Raw genomic sequence first — 21,450 nt, 5'->3', positions numbered from 1 at the left:
TGCATATCATAATCTCTTTAATTCCGTTTAGTTTTATTCTATGATGAGGCTTTATGTTGCTATAGATTAGAAGGATCTTGAATTTTTGAGATAGTCTAGTCTTGATTCAATATTAAATGAAGATAAATAGTATTAATGGAGAAGAAATAGAATCTTAGTAAGTCTTAGAGGTAATTATTGTAGTTTGTTTAGGATTTTTACTTATTGTTGAGTAGAGAATATTAGTTATTAAGATTAATATCTATATTGACCTTTTATCTATATTTATTAATTATGAAAAAACTATAAATATTAGTTAGTAGTTAGAAGAAGGATGAGAAAGAATCTCATGTCTTTTTAGTTATTTATAAAGAAAGTAGAATTTATAGTATATTTAAATTAATTTTATTTCTATAAAAAATCATCAAGGCTAGAAAGTGTAGCTTCAAATTAATTTTAATACTATAAAAATATTACAAGAATTTTTAGAATTTATTTAGAATTTTTTAGGAATTTTTAGAATAATTTTCAAGACTTTGATAAAAATGAATTTTATCACTTTGGAAGCCATTATGAAGAAAAGGAGTAAGATTTGAAGGCCACACATAGGTCTTAGGCTAATTGGATGTTTTTAAAGACAATGGAGAAGTCAAAAATAAAAAATTATTGGTTTTACTAGTAGAAAGTAGGAGGACTAGCAACTACTGTAGTCCTTGTAAGAAGGAAAGTGCACAAGTCCTATATGGGTTGTAGCACCTCGAAGGTAGTTAGGAAGATAAGACTAAGGCCTTGTAGCCTCTCTTAGCAACCTATATATACTACTTCTTAGCCTTGGTGAGGCTTGAACTCTTGATCTCTTAAGCAAGTTATCCATGAGGTAGATATTATTTATTTAACTTTTCATTTATTTATTTGTTATTTTTCAAACCTTCATAACCTACTCATAGTAACTTAGATTTTTATGTTTTTTTATACCATTAGAAAGATAAAAAAGATCAAATTTCTAAAAATATATTTTTTTAATTTTATTTTTTATTGAGTGAAAATTCAATGAACAGACTATGATTAATTTTGTAGTGTACAATTGCTTAATTGCACTTGTTCCACTCATTTTGTGTTTTGCTTCTTTTGTTCTTGTTCTTACTACTTTCACTTCACATCACCTATTACAAACAACTTTTAATTGAGGTTGTCTTGTAATTAGGTTAAGAAGTGAATTTTACACTCTTAACAACATAAAACGCCTTGTGAACTTCCTATGATCAATGGTAAAATATTATGTTAACTCTTGACAACCTTGAGTTTTTTGATGAAAATAAAGGGAGGTACATGCAATAAATGAGAGCCACATTTCATTTCTGTAGAATCTAAACTTTTTTGATAAAAATAGAGACCAAATGAATGCATGAAGGTTCCCGCTTTGCAATATAATGTTTTGTAAAATGACCTATGAATTTTATGAAACAACCTATAAACTTTAGAGAAGGTAAACTTTTTTGATGAAAATAAAGATCCATCTATACAACTATTGAAAACCACTATTTATTTTCATTGAGCATTTTTAATATATAGATTAAGTGGCAACCATGATTGTAATCATGATAAAAAAAAAAAAAAATGGTAATCATGATAAATGTTATTGGTTTTCGTTGATTGCATATCCAATTGTAGAAAAATGAATGTAGATTTCATTTTTTTTTTTTTTTTTTTTTTTTTTTTCATGATGGTTATGATGGATGGATTGATTTAGTAAAATTTTGGATCGATTTAACATTCTCATGTATATATATTGAGCCATGATTTTGAATAAATAATATTATAATAAATACATGTTAGTAAGAAATTTCCTATTTGAATTTGACATTGCCATTAAATATTAAGGTAGGTTTTAATCTTATCAACTACAAAAAAAAATAAAGAAGTAAAAAGATAAAAATATAATTTAATACATATTGAGAATATTTTCATTAAAAATGCTAATAGATTTTAACATGAAAAAATAAAAAATGAATAATTTTGTGCTTTCAACAAATACATTTTGGCAATTGTTTTATATTTTTTCCAAAGTATATCTATTTATTGTAATTTTTATAGAAGTTATCACAAGTTGAATACAAAAAATATTAGAAAAAAAAAAAAAACAATTAAATTAATCCTTGCAACAAGAATCCTTTGTAAATTTGGATTTCAGTAGAAAAACTTGATGTTCTGCTTATCCCACCTTAGGTTAAAATATACAAATCTCTCCTAGCTCTCTCTTAGGGTAGTTAAAATGAATACTTTTGTGCAACAAAATGACTTCACAAAAACATCCAAGTATGCAAAATGTCCTAAAATACACGTTGCACCTGAAAACCAGATTAGACAAATTTACGAAAAAAACCCACAATTATTTGTGCCATGTCAGCAAAGTAGCGCCCGACATCATTTGTCCTTCCAGGAAGGACCCAAAGCCGAGGATTACAAGAGCAAAAGTCCTTTTGTGCCACTTTTCCTCCGACGCAACGCTGGCGTTGAGTGCGCAGCGGCTCCTTTGAAACACGTTCGAGTTTCCGTCCGAGAACATATGCGGGACACGTGCTTCTCAAATTTCCTGTAAAAAGAGGGAAAAAACGGGGAAAAAACGGGGAAAAACAGGGACTCACTAACTGGGTGTTGTGGATCTCGGTTATCCTCTCTATCCATCGCATGGTTTTTTCTTACAGCTCGTGACAACCTCGAGAAGCAAACCTGGTTTAGCACATGTGTTCGCGGTGTTGCTTTTTCCTCCTGATTTTGACCTCGGCTGGTGTGCCCCCGATCCATGAATCCCACTTTCGCCACTACGAGGATCCATGTTGCTCAAGCTGCGGGATCGGGGCATAGGTAACGGATGATGTTCTACTGCGGATGGTGCAGCAGTGACTCAGGATTCGTTCCTGGGGCTGGGCGATGAAGAAGTTGTTATGGCGCTAGAATCTTCCTCTTGCAAGTGGCCCTAGGCCAACCAAAGTTGCTGCGGTAGGTGGAAGAAGTGCTAAATCAGTGAACGCCCCGAGCCAGGCTTTGAGGCTTATTCTGGGCTGGTCTCTTGCTTTTTTACCCCGACGCTTACGGGACCACAATGTGCCCCTGGCTCGCGCATCGCTTCGCTGCCGGCGATTTAGTATAGCCAGAAAGCGGAAGTGGGAGTGTGCTTGCCAGTTTCGCCACCACCGCTCCTCCTTGCAATGCATGCAGGTGCAGTGGAGTCGCGGCTGCCCGTCTGCATCGCAGGTCAAGCTTTGTCGCTACCGTCGTCTGGTTGTTTGGAACCCTAATTTTTATGACAAGTTGTGGCGAAGATTAGTCCGAGAGGTTCTTGGATTGCGAGTTGGTGGTGGTGCAGAGTAGGGCATGTGGAGCAGCGCGCGTTTGGAGGAATGCGAAGGGTGGTGTTGTAGCATGAGTTTGTGGATCGAGAGGTCGTGATTGGGTTAACAGCTTGGAGTAAGATCTTGGGTTGGCGTGGTGGTTTGTCGTTGTGTAGAAGAGGGAGGGGCGAGGTTGAAGACGAGGGGATATGGTACTGGATCGTCGCTACGACGACTTCGCCAACAACAACACCTACTCCGACTTCTCGAATAGCAAGAGCAAGATGCCCAGATCGAATGCGTGGGCCACAACAGATCCCGAGATCAAGCGCAAGAAGCGTGTTGCCAAGTACAAAGTGTTCACGTTGGAGGGGAAAGTGAAGGATACCGTAAGGAGTAGCTGTCGCTGGATCAAGAATAAATACTTAGTTGTCCGATATGGCCAGTGTTGATCAGTCTTGTACAGCATCAGCTTCGCGGCCCGAGAAGCATGAAGGTATTACCTACCGTCACTCCTGCACCAGGTTAATGTAGAATCTCTAGATGTGAATGTCTTTCTGGCATGGACTAGTTATGTATTGATGCCGGGGTTCATTCTGGGGTTCATAGCAAAGATGCTGTAAAGCGGTTTGAATCCACAGATCAGCATCCGAATTCGGACGCTGGGTCTGCGTTGTTTTGATTATAATGTAGGTCATTCTTATGAGGGATGCGGTCTCATTGGACCCAATTTTTTGTTCGATAATTATAGTGTCTTATCAATACGAAGAAATTCTCATATCCCATTCCAGATAGTCAAATTTTCTCAGATTTGAGTGCATGAGAATGATGGGTAACGAAATCTTCATACTACATTGATGTGAGTCGCCTCCAATGCCGCAATTGTTATCTGATGTTACTGGAGCTCAATCCGTGGAACGGAATCAGTAATGCAGCGAAGAATGTTTATCATCTGAATTTTGTAGAGAACTATTGCACATAGTCGTAGTCTCAAGGTATTGAAGTAGAATTATCATTTCCTTAAGGATCCCTCGAAGGATCGGCTGTCATAATTTATCTAATATAGTCGAAAAAGTTAAGAGGTTGACTGTGGAAAATGAGCTCTTTTTGTCCGATACTGTTCTGTTTATCCAATGACTATCTAGTCCGGACTTTTCAGCATTATCATTGTCATCGATACTAGAAGAGGCGTCTTAAGCTCTGGGTTGACTTATTATTTTGAAAAAAGAAAAAGGTATCAATCTACGGTTGTATGTGTGTTCCGCTCTTGTAACTGTTAGGGCAACAACAGTTAAGATAATTTAGCGATCCATGAATTGGACGTACACGCAAATCTCTCGAAACTACTTCGTAGATTGTCCCTAAACGCCATGGGAAGCATGGACTGCGAATTGCGTAACCACTGAGAAGGCTCCTAGGAAGCGGAGGCTTGCACGCTACCATTGTTCTGCGCAGGCATGTTGTGATTGAGAAGGCTTGTTCAATGACCCTTGTTGCTGCTGTGCAAGTGCTGTGTTATATCGATATTATCACGTCGGTTTGAAAAGCTGGATTCAAATGGCAATTCTTTTTACGTTTCTTGTTTTAATTCTAAAAGTGCATGGTAATATGTGGGGAAGCCTAAATTAGGTACTGGACTAACTTAATCTCTGCAAGATCAAATGTGGTCCCACCACTTAATCAGAGGAGATTTACACGATCCGCGTTTCCATGAACCAAACACGTTGGTCATCTTGTATCACAGTACTTTGTAACAACGATACTTCCAATCTTAGCCGTCTAAGCATGGACAGAGGGCTCTCACCTTCACATGTCTTGTGCATATCTCAATCTTGTTAATTACCATCCTAAGTATGCGAATGCAAATTCTAAGCACCAGTGTCTGTTTGAGTACACATAGAGTCCAAATTCCCTACTTGAGTTGTTGGACTAAAACGGTGCTCGACAGTTTGATTCAAACGCAGACTAATAACTTGCTATGTAATGGCTTGGTCGCAGATTAGAAGCAGGGCTATCTTTTTCTTTGAATACTTGAGATGAAGTAGCTAAAGTTCGCTAGCAAGAACAATCATGAAGAATTCTCATTGTTGTAGACTTCCATTTTTTTCATGTCTCTCAATGAGCAAAGAGGAGAGTGCTTCATGCTTTTAGAGGTCTCGTTATGATCGGAGTCTCTAATAATTTCAATGTTTTTATTATGCCAATATGCTTCATACATGTCGAAAGTTTCTTTGAATGTGCTAAGACAGCAGTTCCAGGTACCACTCCTCGTGGCCTGTTTTGTCTTGGTATCCACGACAGAAGTGTAATATTGGGTTGGTCTATTACCAGCTGTCTAGGGATCTCTGCTCTACATGGAGTTTGAGATTGAATTGTTTTGTCCATTATTTAGTTCCACAGATAGCGGCTCACATGGAACTCGACCGTTATCCCGGGTTGTACGCTTGACGAAATTGGTGCCGGTACGTGGCTCTTCAGAATCCGTTTTAATTTGCATCTCTCCCAATGCCTGCCATGGTCACCTTGGCCCTGACCCTGACCCTGTAGCACTGTTTTGAAGGTGCACTATCTAAGTAGTGATGGGGCTGAAGGAGAGAATCCTTGTCATTGGAGACTAGCTCATTGATCCAAATAATATTCTCTTTTTCATGTCCACCGAGATCTGACGAACCTGCAGTATTTCTATATTTATCCTTCATGCGATGTCGCTATTGCCTAGCTCACCAGATTCGGTTGACAGTCTGCTGGTAAAACTTCTCCTTTCTGCGCATTCTACAACTGCCTCACATAACGATGAAGGGGACTGTTTGCTTCAGTTCTATCGTTTTGGCAGCTCATTCTCATGTGACTGACGTGGTTAACTGACATGATATGTTTTTGCTTGTGATGTACCGGGCGAAGCTGTAGGGCTGGCATCTGTAGTATGAGGATCTCTGGATGAGCTTCATCTGGTGACTTTATCGTTCAACTTGCATCGGTAAGACCCCAGTGAACATTTACACATTTGACATCGTGGTTGTAACTGGTAGTTGTTGTCAAAATTTAACCCTGATGATCAGCGGCCTGTTCTCGAGTGATATGTAACTCGGTAGTGGCGTTCTTAAATGACTATGAAAGGTTGCTACAACCGTTACACTGTCCTTGAGCAGAGTAGGGAGCGCGAATCCCTGAAAGCTCAATTTAGAGTACCAAACAGCTGGTCAGAGAATGCCGGTTTTTCTGAAAAGCGATATCCTGAAAGTTTTCGTGATAATTGGGAGAAGTTGTGAGATCACACTCGAGGAGGTTTCGAAGTGAGGTATTACTCGCAGACATGTGAATTGCATCTGTCAGATTAAGCGTAGTTCCAGTCCGTCTAATTGGGTATTAATCCTGCACATCTAAGAGAGATCGATTCTTTCGAAATCAGTGCTGCTTTGGTGCTGCAGTTCGAAACGGAGCCTACACTATCTATCTTTCAAATATCATGAACACGGCAGCTAACGTTTTCCAACACTTCCACAGGATATCATAGAATTTGCTACGTCGCAACGAACATTCAGTTGTTTCAGTGATGCTTAAGAGCAGTCGGAGCTGTTCGAATCAAATAATCCTGCCGAAGATGTAATGATCGAACAAGCCATGCATGCTGGATGATTAGTAAACCTCGAATCTCTTCTTACGTGCTCCAAAACGAGAGTGAAACATCAATCCACTACTTAGACGTGAAAAGCCTGCTCATTTACAGCCGATTTTAGATGCGCATTGTGCAGTGGCCGATAACAATGAACATCATCAGATGGTGAATTTCCGCATTAGTGATTGCAGTCTGAAAGCAAGTAAGAGCGAGAATTGCTGATACATCTGGCATACATAAATGACAATGAGGTCTTACTACTTCGGAGCAAAAGAAAATCGACCATCGAAAAACGATGATTTGATCAAAGCAATAGAGAATTATGATTTCCTTACCTGAAAATAGATTATATCTATAACTATGAAATATTAAATAGACCAATTCTTTCACTAAATAGACCCACTCATGGATTAAAAGTATAGTGGTTATTATGAATGTGGTTGGTTTCTATTGATTGCCAATACAATAGTGAAGAAATGGATCTAAAGACCATTTTTCTTTTCTCATGATGGTTAGGATGGATACGTCTGTTTGGTATAAACTTGGGTCTATTTAACATTTTCTAATATGTATAGGAGAATGATAAAGTGACCCAAATTTTTATTAAAGCAATCCATCTATCATCACAATTTGTATATAGATAGTGTAAATCTTCTTCATCATTAGGACCATAATCTACATTTAGATAAACAAAATCATTATTTTGGATATAGTTTCTAATGGTTCTTAATCGTTCCGAATGGTTCTCAATAGTTCCCAATGGCTAATAATAATATCTCTTTATTCCTCTTATCTTACTTGCCTTGTAAGTATGTGTGTATTCAATTTACTTCTTCATCTTATTCTAGTATATATTCTTTTTCAGATTGTATGTAGTGGACAAAAGAGAGAAAATTGTATATTTTATAATTTTTTTATATTTTGCAATGGAAAGTGAGGGATATATGTATGTACCACCAAAGAGGTATTTTGAGAGTATAGAAGAAATGAAAAGGTATTATTGCATTTGTTCATAATCAAGGCTATATCATATGCAAATTACATTTGCAACCGGCCAAAAAAGAACTAACTTTATAATTTCTACCTGCAAGCATCCCACCAAAAAATGTTGTTATTGCCTTACATGAAAATGATTCTAATAGCAAAGTCATTGCTCAAACTATTTATAATGAATAGCAAAAATTATATTGCATTACATTTGCTAGACAATCACTTGTTATATGTCTTATAGAAACTTTATAAGGTACTAATTACCATTTTATTTATCATTATGATGAGAAGGATAAAATTACTTATCTATTTTTTGCACATTCCAATTGTATTCAACTTGTAAAAAGGTACCATTTTTCTATTGTCATGGATTGTATATACAAAACAAATAGATTTAAAATAAAAATGTTACATATTGTAGGAATGACAAGTTTCAATATCTCATTTATCATTGGTATTGTTTTTTTCCAAGAAATACCAGAATCCTTCTATTGTTGGACATTAATCCAACTTCAATAAGTGTATGGAGAAATTCGATCCATTTGCATAGATGCTGATAGAAATTTAGCATTAATAAATGTCATTGAATTAATATTTTATACTTCAAACATATTACTCTCTATTTGGCATATACAAAAAAATGTATTAGCAAATTGCAAAAAATACTTTTCAAATGAAGTAGAGTTAGGATGGTCTTCATTCCTTGCAAATTAGACCATTGTGATTAATGCATGTTTTGTAGAGATTTTTTATTTGGAGTGTAATAATCTTTGCAATAAATCCATTTTTACTATTATTCATGAAATTATTGAGTACTTAAAGAATACTTGAATACTATACAAGAAGAGATTTATTAAAACTTGGATAAATAATCTAATTCATTTTAAAAGTGTTACTACATCTTGAGTAGAGGGTCAACATTCAACATTGAAATCCTACTTAAAAGTCTCTACTAAAGACCTTAGATAAGCTCAAATTTCTCTTTCTTATTTTTTTGAGAATACAACAAGACAATTGAATGCTTAAGAAAGTTCAGAACAAATTCATATTTCTCTTCAATACAATATTGGTTTCTTCACCAACGTTGTGAAACATATATTTTTACATGCTTTTAATCTTGTTGTTCAGCAATATAAACAAACAAGAGTAGAAATTGATGAACACAATTTTTCTTGCAGAAGGACAATAATAAATACATTTGATCTATGATATAAGCATCAAATGAAAATTTTATTGAAAAGAGAAGATGTTTTGTCAATTAGTAATTTTCATCATCAATATTACTTAGTAAATACTCCTAACTAGTTTATTCTAATACCACCTAGAGTTCCATTTTCTTCTGAAAGTTAATGTCCACTTTATACTATTAGTCAAAATTTGGATGTTTTACATCTTCATCAATAAAAGAATTTACATAAAATATTGGTTGAACTTTCAATAGGTAACTATGTCATTAGAAAATCCAAAAGTAAGTCACCCAAAGGAAAGACCACAAAGAAGAAGAAATAAAACCAAAAGTAACATGTATGCAATGATTTGTATCATAGTTTGAAACTATAGAAGTAAGAATAAAGAGGCACTTTTACAGCAATTGCAAGTTCATGAAACATAATATTTTCATATGTCTTATAAGAAAAAAAAAATCCTTATAATTATCTACAAATAATTTATAAATAGAATAGAGTTTAATAATATACTAGCAAAACTATTTTTAAAAATTACTATATATAGTTATTTAAAAAATTATGGATGGTTATTACTTCAAGTAATATTAATTATCAATTTATTTCATACTACTAAAGTAAAAATGATGTATATAACCTCATTTTCTAATTAATATTTATTAACATTTTAAAATAATGTGTATATCTAAATTTTATTTAAATGATATTCAAATTTTGTTTAAAGAAAAATTTAAGTTTAAATGAGTTTGGCTACATAGAGATTAACAAAATCTAAGAGTTGCTTTTAATTTTATTCTATTAAATTGATAATTACAATAGAAATTAATAATCGCAATGTCATTCAAAGAAAGATTCTTCTTGTAAAAGAAGGAAAGGCCAATCTTACCCTCATCTCAAGTAAGAATAGGGCAATGAGATAAACTTTTGCTTGAAGTTGCTTCATGGAGGCAATAAGTTCAATTGCTTACATAGAAAGAACATCTGATTCAGATTGCAATCATGATGAGTGCAATAAAACGGCCTCTTGAAAAGCATTATATTTCTTGATCAGCTTAGTGATATCATTCAACATACTATAGATGGCAAAGTCAACTTTTGCTTTTACAAAAAAGCCTCCATTGCTTTCCAACACACACTATTCAAAATCTTACACATGCATCCAAATTTTGCAACCCAATCTTTGGCAACACACTAACAAATCTATTTACTTATCCATCTATCCTTGCAACAAATACATAATCAAGAAGATAATCAATAGAAGTGAAGGCAACGATGGAGAGGATAGTAATGTAATGAGACATTGGTAGTAAAAAAGAAATAAAATACTAAGGAAAAGAAAGCAAAGCAGCTATTTTTATAAAAGAAGACAAGTCCAAGGACTCCGCCTTCATTTTAATAAGAAGCAAGGTAGTGAAATAAATCTATGGCAGGTCCCTCCTTCTTTTAAACAAATAATTAGACTTCTAAAATTAAAGATTACGGCAACTATCATTGTCCATGGTGGCAATGAAGATTAAATTATCTTGATTGTGGATGAATGTACTTTCATTTTATAGGTTGTGGATCAAGTGGTCAAAAAATGAATCACAAGTAATTATTTTTTCATGATTGTGATGATGGATGAATTCCTTTAGTAAAAATTTAGGTCACTTTATCATTCCCTTATATATATATATATATATATAGATATATATATACTTCTAAAATTATACAAGATTACATTGCTTGCGGGATAAATAACAATTGTGGTTTTGTTAGTAAAACCAATGTATGGAGTTGTTAAAGAATTGAACACTTTTTACATAACTAATGCTTATGATTGTAATAATAATCATTGGTCTAATTTTTTTTAAAATTAATGATAGATGAAATTTAGGTGGTAAAATTTAAAATTAGAACCATATAGATTTCTTTTTTGATATTGTAGTGAAAATTTGTATAAATCTTTTTAATGTAATTAGAAATAAATTTTATTATTTGCCAACAATCCTTATCTAAGAGAATTTCTTTTATAATAATTTTAAATTTTTATTAAATATTAATTTTTAAATAAGTAATAAAAATATTTCTAATATAAAAGGTATTAATATAAAAAATAGATAAGAATACTATTATTTCTTCTCCAAACTAAAAAAATTTGTATTGTATAATAAAAAAATATATTCATATTAAAATATAAGAATATAAAATGATAGCTGATTTAATAGTATAATGCTCTTTAATGATTCTTTTTTCTTCTTTTCTAATTTGTTATTGATAACTTTGTATATATACTTTCATTTCTTAAATACTGTTTTTTATAAAGTAATCCTATTTTTTTTTTTATACATATATTAATTGAACAGATTGTCTTATTAAATTTCTACTTGCTTCTTCCATCCATACTTCCTTCAAAAATTACTTTTAATTGACCAATTTATTGCTATATTGTGTGATTTCAACCATTGAAGTCTAATATTTATAAAATTTGAAGAAGATTGGATGATATTAAAAATAATAATTAATTCTTGATTTCTTGCAATTATTGTTAAATATTTCATTACTTTAACAATTTTACTTGACATTAGATGTTACACATGAATGACCTCAAAAAGAATTGAAAAGGCCTTCTTTGTAAGTACTAAGTTTCATTACTTGAAAACAAGTATGCCAATGCTTTGAATTATTACTTATAATAACTTATACAATGAATTAAATTGACACATTAATATTACAAGAAGCTAATATTGAATATCTTGAAATTAGATTAAAATTGATTGATAATTCTTTATATTATTTGAACCAATGTACAATCAAGTTCTTAAAATTCAATCATATATATTAAAGTAAGATACATTTATTTAATTTTAATTTAATTTAAAATAAATAGTATAACTTTTCTTAAGAAAAATTCTTTTTATTAATTTTTTTACATATTTCTTTACATTTATCAATAAAATTTTAGAAATTTTAAGAATTTTAGAATTTATTTTTAATACAATTTTATACCAATTCAAAGAAATACTACTTAGAAAAGTATTTAAATATTTACTTATATAAATCTATTATGGTAATCTAAAATATTTGTTTAAATGTTCTAGTGATAATTGTAAATAAAGTTCTTAGGATTTTTTCTTTCTAAGACACATCTTACTTGGCTTCTTGATATTTAATTTTAATATAATTGATTATTGATTCTTTACAAAAAAACATTGTGTGTATTTTGTTTTACATAAATAAAAATATTTTAAATATAAGTATAATTAATTTTTAAATCCTTAATTTTTTTAGTTAAATAGTACCAAATTGGATATTAAATAATTTTATGATTATTATTTAAATTTTTTTTGGAATTTTAGTAATCTATTGTCATGGACATAATCATGTAAGCTAGTAATTACATATACAAATAGGTAGAAGTAAGTAAAAGTACATAAAAGTAAATTAATTCTATAGTATTTAATATGGAAGCTTCCTAGAAGCTTCATAGACACTGCTTTGACTTCATAGGTGTCTTTAATTGACCTTTTGGATTAGAAACGTGGTCAACAAGTTGGCCATGTGCCACACATGTTGTTAGCTTGAAGATCAAGCTAACTATGTAGCCCACACGTAGAAAAACTTGCCTTGTAAGTCAAGGCATGTGTCCTACAAAGTCAACACATATTGGAGGTCTTATGGAATGTTGCCACGTAGCCCCTAGTAAGATAGTATATATAGAGACAAGAGTGAAGGCTTCTTCACTCTTGTCAACTCCTTTCTTGCTTCTAGTTTAGTTTCAAGGGTCTCTAGTTTTCTTATCTTTTGGCAATAGCCATTCCAGTTTCTCTTTCAATATATATACTTGTTTATTTATATTTTGGTACCTCTCTTTAATATACTTTATACTTATTCTACAAGCTATTATATAGTGAAGGCTCACTTATTTGAATTATTTTTTCATCGAGTTCTTGTCCTTGACAGATTGACAAGAGTACACCTGCAATATCAGAGCTTTGTCTAATCTTGATTAAGAGTGGATTACTTCTTTTTCTTGATAAGATATAAGCATATTAGAAGTTACGGATTACCCTCTTCTAAACTGATATTGTCCTTAGTATTTTCTTTGTTCTCAAGTCCTCTCTTCTATTTGTCTTGAGCGATATTAGACATCTTCTCTCTTCTAAGTGTTATCATGGCAGAACTTGTTGAAATGAAGAGTGCAATGGTACAAATGCAAGAGCAATTGAGGGAGTTAATGCTTGTGATGCATCAACTCAATTTACCACCATAAGGAGTAATAAGATTGGCAGGAAGTGAAGATATAGAAATGGTTGGAGCTGCTTCAATATCTGCACCAAACCATATCCTTTCTCCTATGGTGGAACGCCCTTCAAATGTTAGAGAACTAAGAATTGTCCTACCCGAGAAGTTTGATGGCACGAGATCTAAGTTTTGAAGATTTATCAATCAAGTGCAACTTCTGATTGAACTTCAACCCCAAAGCTATCCAACTCCAAGATCGCAAGTTAGATTCATTGGTATGTTTCTTTCAGGTTCAGCACTATCATGGTTTTCATCTTTTCTTGAATGACGAGATCCAATATTGGATAATCTAGAGGCTTTTTTGGCAGAGTTTTGATCCATGTATGGAGAACATGATGCAATTCGTGTTGCAACCAATAAGATCCGTATTTTACAACAAGGCAATCGATCAGTAACGTTATATGCTTCACAATTTTGTCAACTTGTAACTGATATCAAGTAGGATGATGCTGCACTTATTAGCCAATTTTTCTATGGATTACAATATGAGGTAAAAAAATTAATGCTCAACTTATCTGATCCTCAAACATTGAATCAAGCAATTCACTTTGCTCTAAAGTGCGACAATCGCCTTTTTGAATTCTGATCTGAGAACCGTATAAGTGGACCTCAATATTACTATAATTCAATGGCAACACCAACATCTCTTCAACACATACATTCGAAAGTAGAGGATATACAAATTAATGCAGTACGTTTCAAACCTCTTACTAAGCAAGAAAAGACTCGTCGTCGTCAAGAAGGATTATGTTTATATTGTGGAGAACCAAAGCACACTGCTCAACATTATCCAAAGAAACGACACAATCACAAAATGAGGAGTATGGCTGTGAAAGAAGATAATATGTTGGAAAACAAGTTTGTCTAGCTACAATAGGGACCGTGCGGCTGGAACCTTGCACAACATCTAGTAAAGGTCCTATTCTCTCCTCAGAGCCCTCTCCTTGTTTTACATTAAATATTATTTTAGGACCTAAACATTACAAAGTCTTTGCCTTGTTAGATTCAAGAGCCTCAGCATGTTTTTTAGATGAAGAATTTACTAAAAGACATAGCATATCTTTAGTAAAAAAAACTAAACCTGTTCATATAGAAGTCATAGATGGTCGTCCATTGTCTTCTGGAGATATTACTCATGAAATCCTTCCTATAGAAGTAATAATCAATGGTCATAATAGTTTTGTAGTATTTAATATCATTAGATCTTCCTCTAATCTAGTCATTTTAGGTTTATCGTGGTTAGAAAAATATAACCCTCAAATAGATTGGATTTTCCAAACTCTTAATTTCTCTAAAAGTATAACTAACAATGTAGTTAATCAAGTAGAGAGTCATAAGTCTAGTTTAATTAAACCCGTATTTATAGGTACAAAAGCTTTCTTGCATGCTATTATGAAAGAATCACCATATATTATTTATGCGACACCCGTTTCTACTGGTGAAAAGACTTCAAGTGGCATTCCAAGCCAATATCAAGAATTTCAAGATGTATTTGAAAAAAAGAATGCAGATACACTCCCATAACATCGTTCCTATGATTGCTCAATTGACCTTCAAGAAGGAGCACAACCGCCATTTAGACCAATCTACAGTTTATCACAAAATGAATTGGCTAAACTCAAGGAGTATATTGAAGAAAATCTAGCTAAGAATTTCATACGCCATTCTAAATCTCCGGCAGGAGCTTCAATTCTATTTGTGAAGAAAAAAGATGGATCATTACGGATGTGTGTTGATTATCGAGGACTCAACAAGATTACCATGAAGAACAGGTATCCACTACCTTTAATATCTGGACTTTTTGATCAGTTGAATCAAGCTAAGATCTATAGAATAATAGATCTTTGGGGAGCATACAATCTAGTATGCATCAAAGAAGGAGATGAATGGAAGACTGCGTTTCGAACTAGGTATGGACATTTTGAATACAACGTCATGCCTTTTGGACTTACAAATGCACCAACAGCTTTTCAACATCTAATGAATGATGTTTTTCAAGAGATTTTGGACGATTTTGTGGTATGTTATCTAAACGACATCTTGATTTATTCTAAGAATCCAAAAGAACATGAACTTCATGTTCGTCGTGTGTTACAAAAATTAAGAGATGCACGACTCTATGCCGAGATAAAAAAGTGTGTATTCCACACTACTCAAGTCGATTTCTTAGATTACATCATTTCAAATGATGGACTTATGATGGATCCTAAGAAAATTCAAACTATTATAGACTAGAAGATCCCAAAAACGGTAAGAGATGTCCAATGTTTTTTGGGATTTGCCAACTACTATCAAATCTTCATCAAAGACTTCTCTCGAGTTACAACTTCACTTACACGTTTGACTTGTAAAGACAAACTCCAATGGAATCAAGAAGCGGAAGTTGCTTTTGAATCTTTGAAGACAGCATTTGTTTCTGCACCAATCTTGTATTGTGTTGATTTTTCCAAAGCATTCTTTATGGAAACAGATGCATCAGACTTTGCTCTGGGTGCAGTTTTATCACAAATGGGAACAGATGACAAACTTCATCCAATAGCCTTTCATTCAAGAAAATTCTCAGCAGTAGAAATCAATTATGAGATCCACGACAAAGAACTTCTTGCAATTGTGGATTCTTTTCAAGAATGGCATCATTATCTACAAGGTGCTTCCAGTCTAGTCACCGTGTATACGGATCACAAGAACCTCGAATATTTTATGTCAGCACGTGCATTAAATTGTCTTCAAGCTCATTGGAGCATGTCTTTATCAAGATTTGAGTTCATCATCACTTATCGACTAGAAAAACAACAAGGTTTGTCTGATGCCTTGTCTAGACGTTCTTATCTTGCACCAAAAGAAGGAGATGCAGCTTTTGAGCAACAAAGAATGGTTCTTTTGAAGCCGGAGCAATTTCATCTTCGAGCAATAAAATCAACATTGACTATTGATTTAATTTTTCTTAAGCAAGTCCAGTTAAGTATGTCTTTAGACCTTCTTGTTCATGATATCAAGAATAATTCTTCTAAATCTCATAATCCCTCTAAATTTGAATTCAAGAACAACCTACTCTATTTTGAAGGACGCCTATATGTTCCTGAAGGAGAAGCATGTTTACGTGTTCTTCAAGCTCGTCATGACTTCCCTGTAGCAGGATATTTTGGATATAATAAGACTTTGGAGCTGATATCTAGGGATTTTTGATGGCCTCAAATGTGGAAGGCAGTTAAAGATTTTGTACAATCATGTGATGTTTGCTCAAGTTTGAAAACTCCTCGTTATCGACCTTTTGGACTTCTTCAGCCATTACCCATTCCAGAACAACCATGGTCTTCTATTTCTATGGACTTCATCACGGATCTTCCAATCTCAGGTTCTTATGACTCTAAATTCATGATAGTAGATCGTTTTACCAAGATGGCACATTTTGTACCATGTACAAAATCTATCACAGGTGAAGAAACAGCTAAGCTCTTTCTTGACAATATCTATCGCTATCATGGATTACCCAAGGATATTATATCAGATAGGGGATCTCAATTTATATCAAGATTTTGGCGTACTCTTTTCAAGATTCTAAAAGTGGATATAAAACTATCTTTGGTATTCCATCCTCAAACTGATGGACAAACGAAGCGTATTAATCAAGTTTTGAAGCAATATTTAAGATGTATCATTAATTACCAACAAGATGATTGGACAATTATTTTGCCATTGGCAGAGTTTGCTTACAATAACACGGTACATTCTTCTACAAAACAAACACCTTTCTTTGCTAATTATGGTTATCATCGATGACTTGATACTTTTGACTTTTCAAAAGTTGATAATCCTGCTGCGAAAGATTTGGCGATTCATTTATCAAAGCTACTGTCACGGACACAAAATACAGACTTGAAATCTAACAAGAAGTTCAAGAAGAAGTGGCAGAACTAGATTAAACAGATGAGTACAAGAACAACACCAGAAAGGTGAGCTAGAACTCCAAGAGATGTGTTGTCGAGACTGAAGAACCCTTCAACCTCGACTCCTATATATACTACTGAATAGGAAGCTTCTCGAGCTACTTCCGCTAACTAGGACGCTTCTCCAACAACTTCTACTAATTAGAAAACTTCTCGAGCAACTTCCTAGAATCTATCAGAATATTCTAGAACCTTCTAAGAATATTCTAGAACCTTCTAAGAATATTCTAGAACCTTCTAAGAGAATCTTTAGGAAATATTCTAAGAATCTTCTAGAACCTTCTAAAGGACACGCGCCGTGTTGATTTGCATGTCTGTTGCCTCCGAATGTGAGTTTAAGCTATTTACAGACATAGTCACGTCGTAACGAGTCATTTGGTGTCTTGGACGTTGGTCTTGGCGACGCTGGAATAGGCGGTTGTCACACTTTACAGCTTGGCTAATAGCTTCGTTGAGCGTTTGAGGATCAGGAAGAGATAACAGCAAGTCCTTCACATCATCCTTCAAGCCCCAATAAAACTGACTCACCAACGCCTCTTCACCCCAATTAATGTCACTTGCCAATTGTCTGAAATCCGAGGCATAGACTGATGCAGAGTGTGTTCCTTGTCGTAGCGATCGGATCTTTGTTGTAGCCCATCGAACTTTATCATGCTCGCCAAATGCTTCTGCAAACGCCTCCAAGAACGTTTCAAAGTTGCTCAGGATTGGCGATCGCTTCTCGAACAAGGGAGTAAACCAAGACAAAGCTTGTGCTGTAAGCAAGGTTCCAACAAGCCCAACACGCGCTTCCTCCGTCGGATAACGTTCGGGCTGTAAAATTGTTATCAACCTGATTTGGTTGACAAAACCTCGAAACTTGGAACGAGTTCCATCAAACTTATCCGGAAGACTAACTCGAGGCTCCTTTCATTGTAGGACTACTCGATCTTGTTGAAATGGAGGTAGAACTGCTTCTTCTGGCGCAGAAATTTGAGGCTGATATGCTTTAGATGGCGCTATCCCAGATGCTCCATTGTTATGGAGTCCTACCATGACTCCTTCGATCTCTGTTGTCCTATGTGACAACGAGGCAAGAGCATTTATGATGGCGTCTAGTTTGGATTCCAAACTTTCAGCCATTTTAACGTCTTAACCTTCGGCTAACCTTCAGAAAGAAGAAAAAAGAGTTTTGACAAAAGGACAATATTGGTTCAGAGGAGAGTACTCCGCAACCTCTAAAACGCCTTAAGACTCCAAGATGAGGGGTAATCCACTCTCTCCAAGAAGAATAAGGCTCCAATATTGAGAAAGAAGAGATATCAGTTTAGAGGAGGGTAATCCGCAACCTCTAAAACACTAGCACACCTTCAAGAAGAGGGGTAATCCACTCTCTAACAAGAAGGAACTAGCTCTGATACCAATGAAAATGCAGTCTCGACAAACTGTCACGGACACAAAATACAGACTTGAAATCTAACAAGAAGTTCAAGAAGAAGTGGCAAAACTAGATTAAACAGATGAGTACAAGAACAATACCAGAAAGGTGAGCTAGAACTCCAAGAGATGTGTTGTCGAGACTGAAGAACCCTTCAGCCTCGACTCCTATATATACTACTGAATAGGAAGCTTCTCGAGCTACTTCCGCTAACTAGGACGCTTCTCCAACAACTTCTACTAATTAGGAAACTTCTCGAGCAACTTCCTAGAATCTATCAGAATATTCTAAAACCTTCTAAGAATATTCTAGAATCTTCTAAGAGAATCTTTAGGGAATATTCTAAGAATCTTCTAGAACCTTCTAAAGGAATCTTTAGAGAATATTTAGAGAATATTCGAAGAATCTTCCAATGTATGTCCATGACAGCTACATGCAACGATGAAGGCGCAGTTAAAAGAGGCTCAAGAACAACAAAAGGTCAATGTGGATGTCTATCGAAAGGAACAACCATCATTCATCTTGGGTGATAAGGTATGGTTACTTCATCGCAATATCAAGACCACTCGTCCATGTGACAAGTTGGACTATCGGAGGCTAGGACCATTTTCTCTTTCTGTACAAATCAATCCAGTTGCATATCGTTTACATCTACCGAAATCAATAAAAATCCATCTAGTATTCCACGTGTCTTTTCTTGAACCATACAAGATAGTGGACATACCAAGAAGACGACAAGTTCTACCTCCTCCTATAGAAGTGGACAATAATGAAGAGTTTGAAGTAGAAGAAGTCTTAGATTCAAGGTGGCACCGAAATAAATTAGAATATCTTGTCCAGTGGCACGGATATGGTATTAGTGAACGCACATGGGAGCCAATAAAGAATCTTGCAAATGCAGCAAAGACAGTGGAGGCTTTTCATCGACGACATCCATCAAAATCAAGATGAAAACCTTCTTTATAAAAGAAACAATATCTAGGCAAGATAACATTCTACTTTCAATTCTTGTTCGTAGCTTCTTTGTAGTAGTGACGCTCAGGAGATGGAGAACCAACAAGCAGCGGATTTGACTCAAGAGCCTTCATTTGCTGACCTGCCGGACGAGACATTACGATTGTCACAACCTTCAAGACGACGCAATCGAGATGAAGATCTTCAAGAACGACATGTTCTTCCTCGAATAGATGGCGAGATACAACGCGTTTGGTATCACGATTTGGGAAGGGACTCCCGATGTTTGGTGATTGTGTTAGAGGTAGGAACAACTCCTGATGGTGTTCCAAATATTCTATTCGAAGGAAGTTACGAAGGCCTCAACAATGATCAAATAACTGGGTAGTCTTCTCGCCTTGGTATGGGACACTACCGATGGTTAAGAGGCCCTATCAATCATCTTCGAAGAGAACAAAGATGAGAGTATGTGGTGAATATAATTTGTCGCATCATAGATTTTCTCAACATATGATGACCGCTCCTCGTGGAACTCGTCCCTAGAAGGGAGGGTAATGTCACAAATATAATCATGTAATCTACTAATTACATATACAAATAGGTAGAAGTAAGTAAAAGTAGGTAAAAATAAATTAATTCTATAGTATTTAATATGGAAGCTTCCTAGAAGCTTCATAGATGCTGCTTTGACTTCATAGGTGTCTTTAATTGACCTTTTGGATTAGAAACGTGGTCAACAAGTTGGCCATGTGCCACACATGTTGTTAGCTTGAAGATCAAGCTAACTATGTCGCCCACACGTAGAAAAACTTGCCTTGTAAGTCAAGGCATGTGTCCTACAAAGTCAACACATATTGGAGGTCCTATAGAATGTCGCCACGTAGCCCCTAGTTAGATAGTATATATAGAGACAAGAGTGAAGGCTTCTTCACTCTTGTCAACTCCTTTCTTGCTTCTAGTCTAGTTTCAAGGGTCTCTAGTTTTCTTGTCTTTTGGCAATAGCCATTCCAGTTTCTCTTTCAATATATATACTTGTTTATTTATATTTCGTTATCTCTCTTTGAGTGAAGGCTCACTTCTTTGAATTGTTTTTTCATCGAGTTCTTGTCCTTGACATCTATTTAATTTTGCTTACTACTATAAATTAATAATTTTTTGTACAAATATAATATTTAGTTACAATTTTAGTTTAGAAGAAGATTATTTTCTTAATTTAAAACATATTAGTAATATCAAAGGCCAAAAATATCTACTCACTTTTCAATTTATCCTACACCTATATGTATATAGAAAAAATTAAAATATTAAAAAAATAGTACTTCAAATAATAATAATAATAGTAATAAAATTTTATAAATAAAAAATTAATTGAACATTCGGTTTTTTAAATAAAGATTATTCTTAGGTATAATCTGAACTCAAAAGTGGATATTTTGTAACCTTTAAGATCGAATATAATCCTTCAAAAAAGATAGTAATTTTTTTACTTTAAAGAATATAAAACTTCTATAAAATAAAAATTTGTACAAAACTATTAAAGGTAAAAAATAAAACAAAAATAAAATAGAACCAGGAGACTTAAAAGTAAAAAAAAAAAAAAAAAAAAAAAAAAAAAAAAAACGAGATACTATGTTACATAAGAGACTAGAAACTTTTTAATTTTTTAATTTTTTGAAAATTTAATTTAAATAATTAAATTAATTTTTAAAAAAATGAATGGATAGGACTAAAGTGTTTATTTTTTTAC

General features: G+C 34.0%; 1 protein-coding gene and 1 long non-coding RNA gene across 2 annotated transcripts; both read left to right on the top strand.

Annotated features, from left to right (window-relative positions):
- The first annotated feature begins 2,720 nt into the window (after positions 1–2,720).
- Positions 2,721–4,105, top strand: LOC141046526 (uncharacterized). Its single transcript, XM_073540929.2, has 2 exons — positions 2,721–3,234; positions 3,488–4,105. Exon 2 carries the CDS (start codon positions 3,521–3,523, stop codon positions 3,761–3,763), a length of 243 nt encoding a protein of 80 aa, XP_073397030.1. The 5' UTR covers positions 2,721–3,234; positions 3,488–3,520; the 3' UTR covers positions 3,764–4,105.
- Positions 4,106–6,161: 2,056 nt separating this feature from the next.
- On the top strand, positions 6,162–7,254 carry LOC149989707 (uncharacterized). The gene is made up of 3 exons (XR_016498522.1): positions 6,162–6,288; positions 6,461–6,609; positions 6,816–7,254. It is a non-coding gene; the product is annotated as an uncharacterized LOC149989707 (long non-coding RNA).
- Positions 7,255–21,450: the final 14,196 nt, after the last annotated feature.

Source organism: Physcomitrium patens, chromosome 2, assembly GCF_059467195.1.
Source record: "Physcomitrium patens ecotype Gransden chromosome 2, ASM5946719v1, whole genome shotgun sequence".
In the NCBI taxonomy this organism is placed as follows: domain Eukaryota; kingdom Viridiplantae; phylum Streptophyta; class Bryopsida; order Funariales; family Funariaceae; genus Physcomitrium; species Physcomitrium patens.
Note: the sequence above shows the minus strand (reverse complement) of the source record. Positions and strands in the feature narration are given on the sequence as shown.

What these genes read in the sequence shown, in the direction of transcription:
- LOC141046526 (XM_073540929.2), top strand. Translation starts at nt 3,521, where the DNA reads ATGGTACTGGATCGTCGCTACGACGACTTCGCCAACAACAACACCTAC.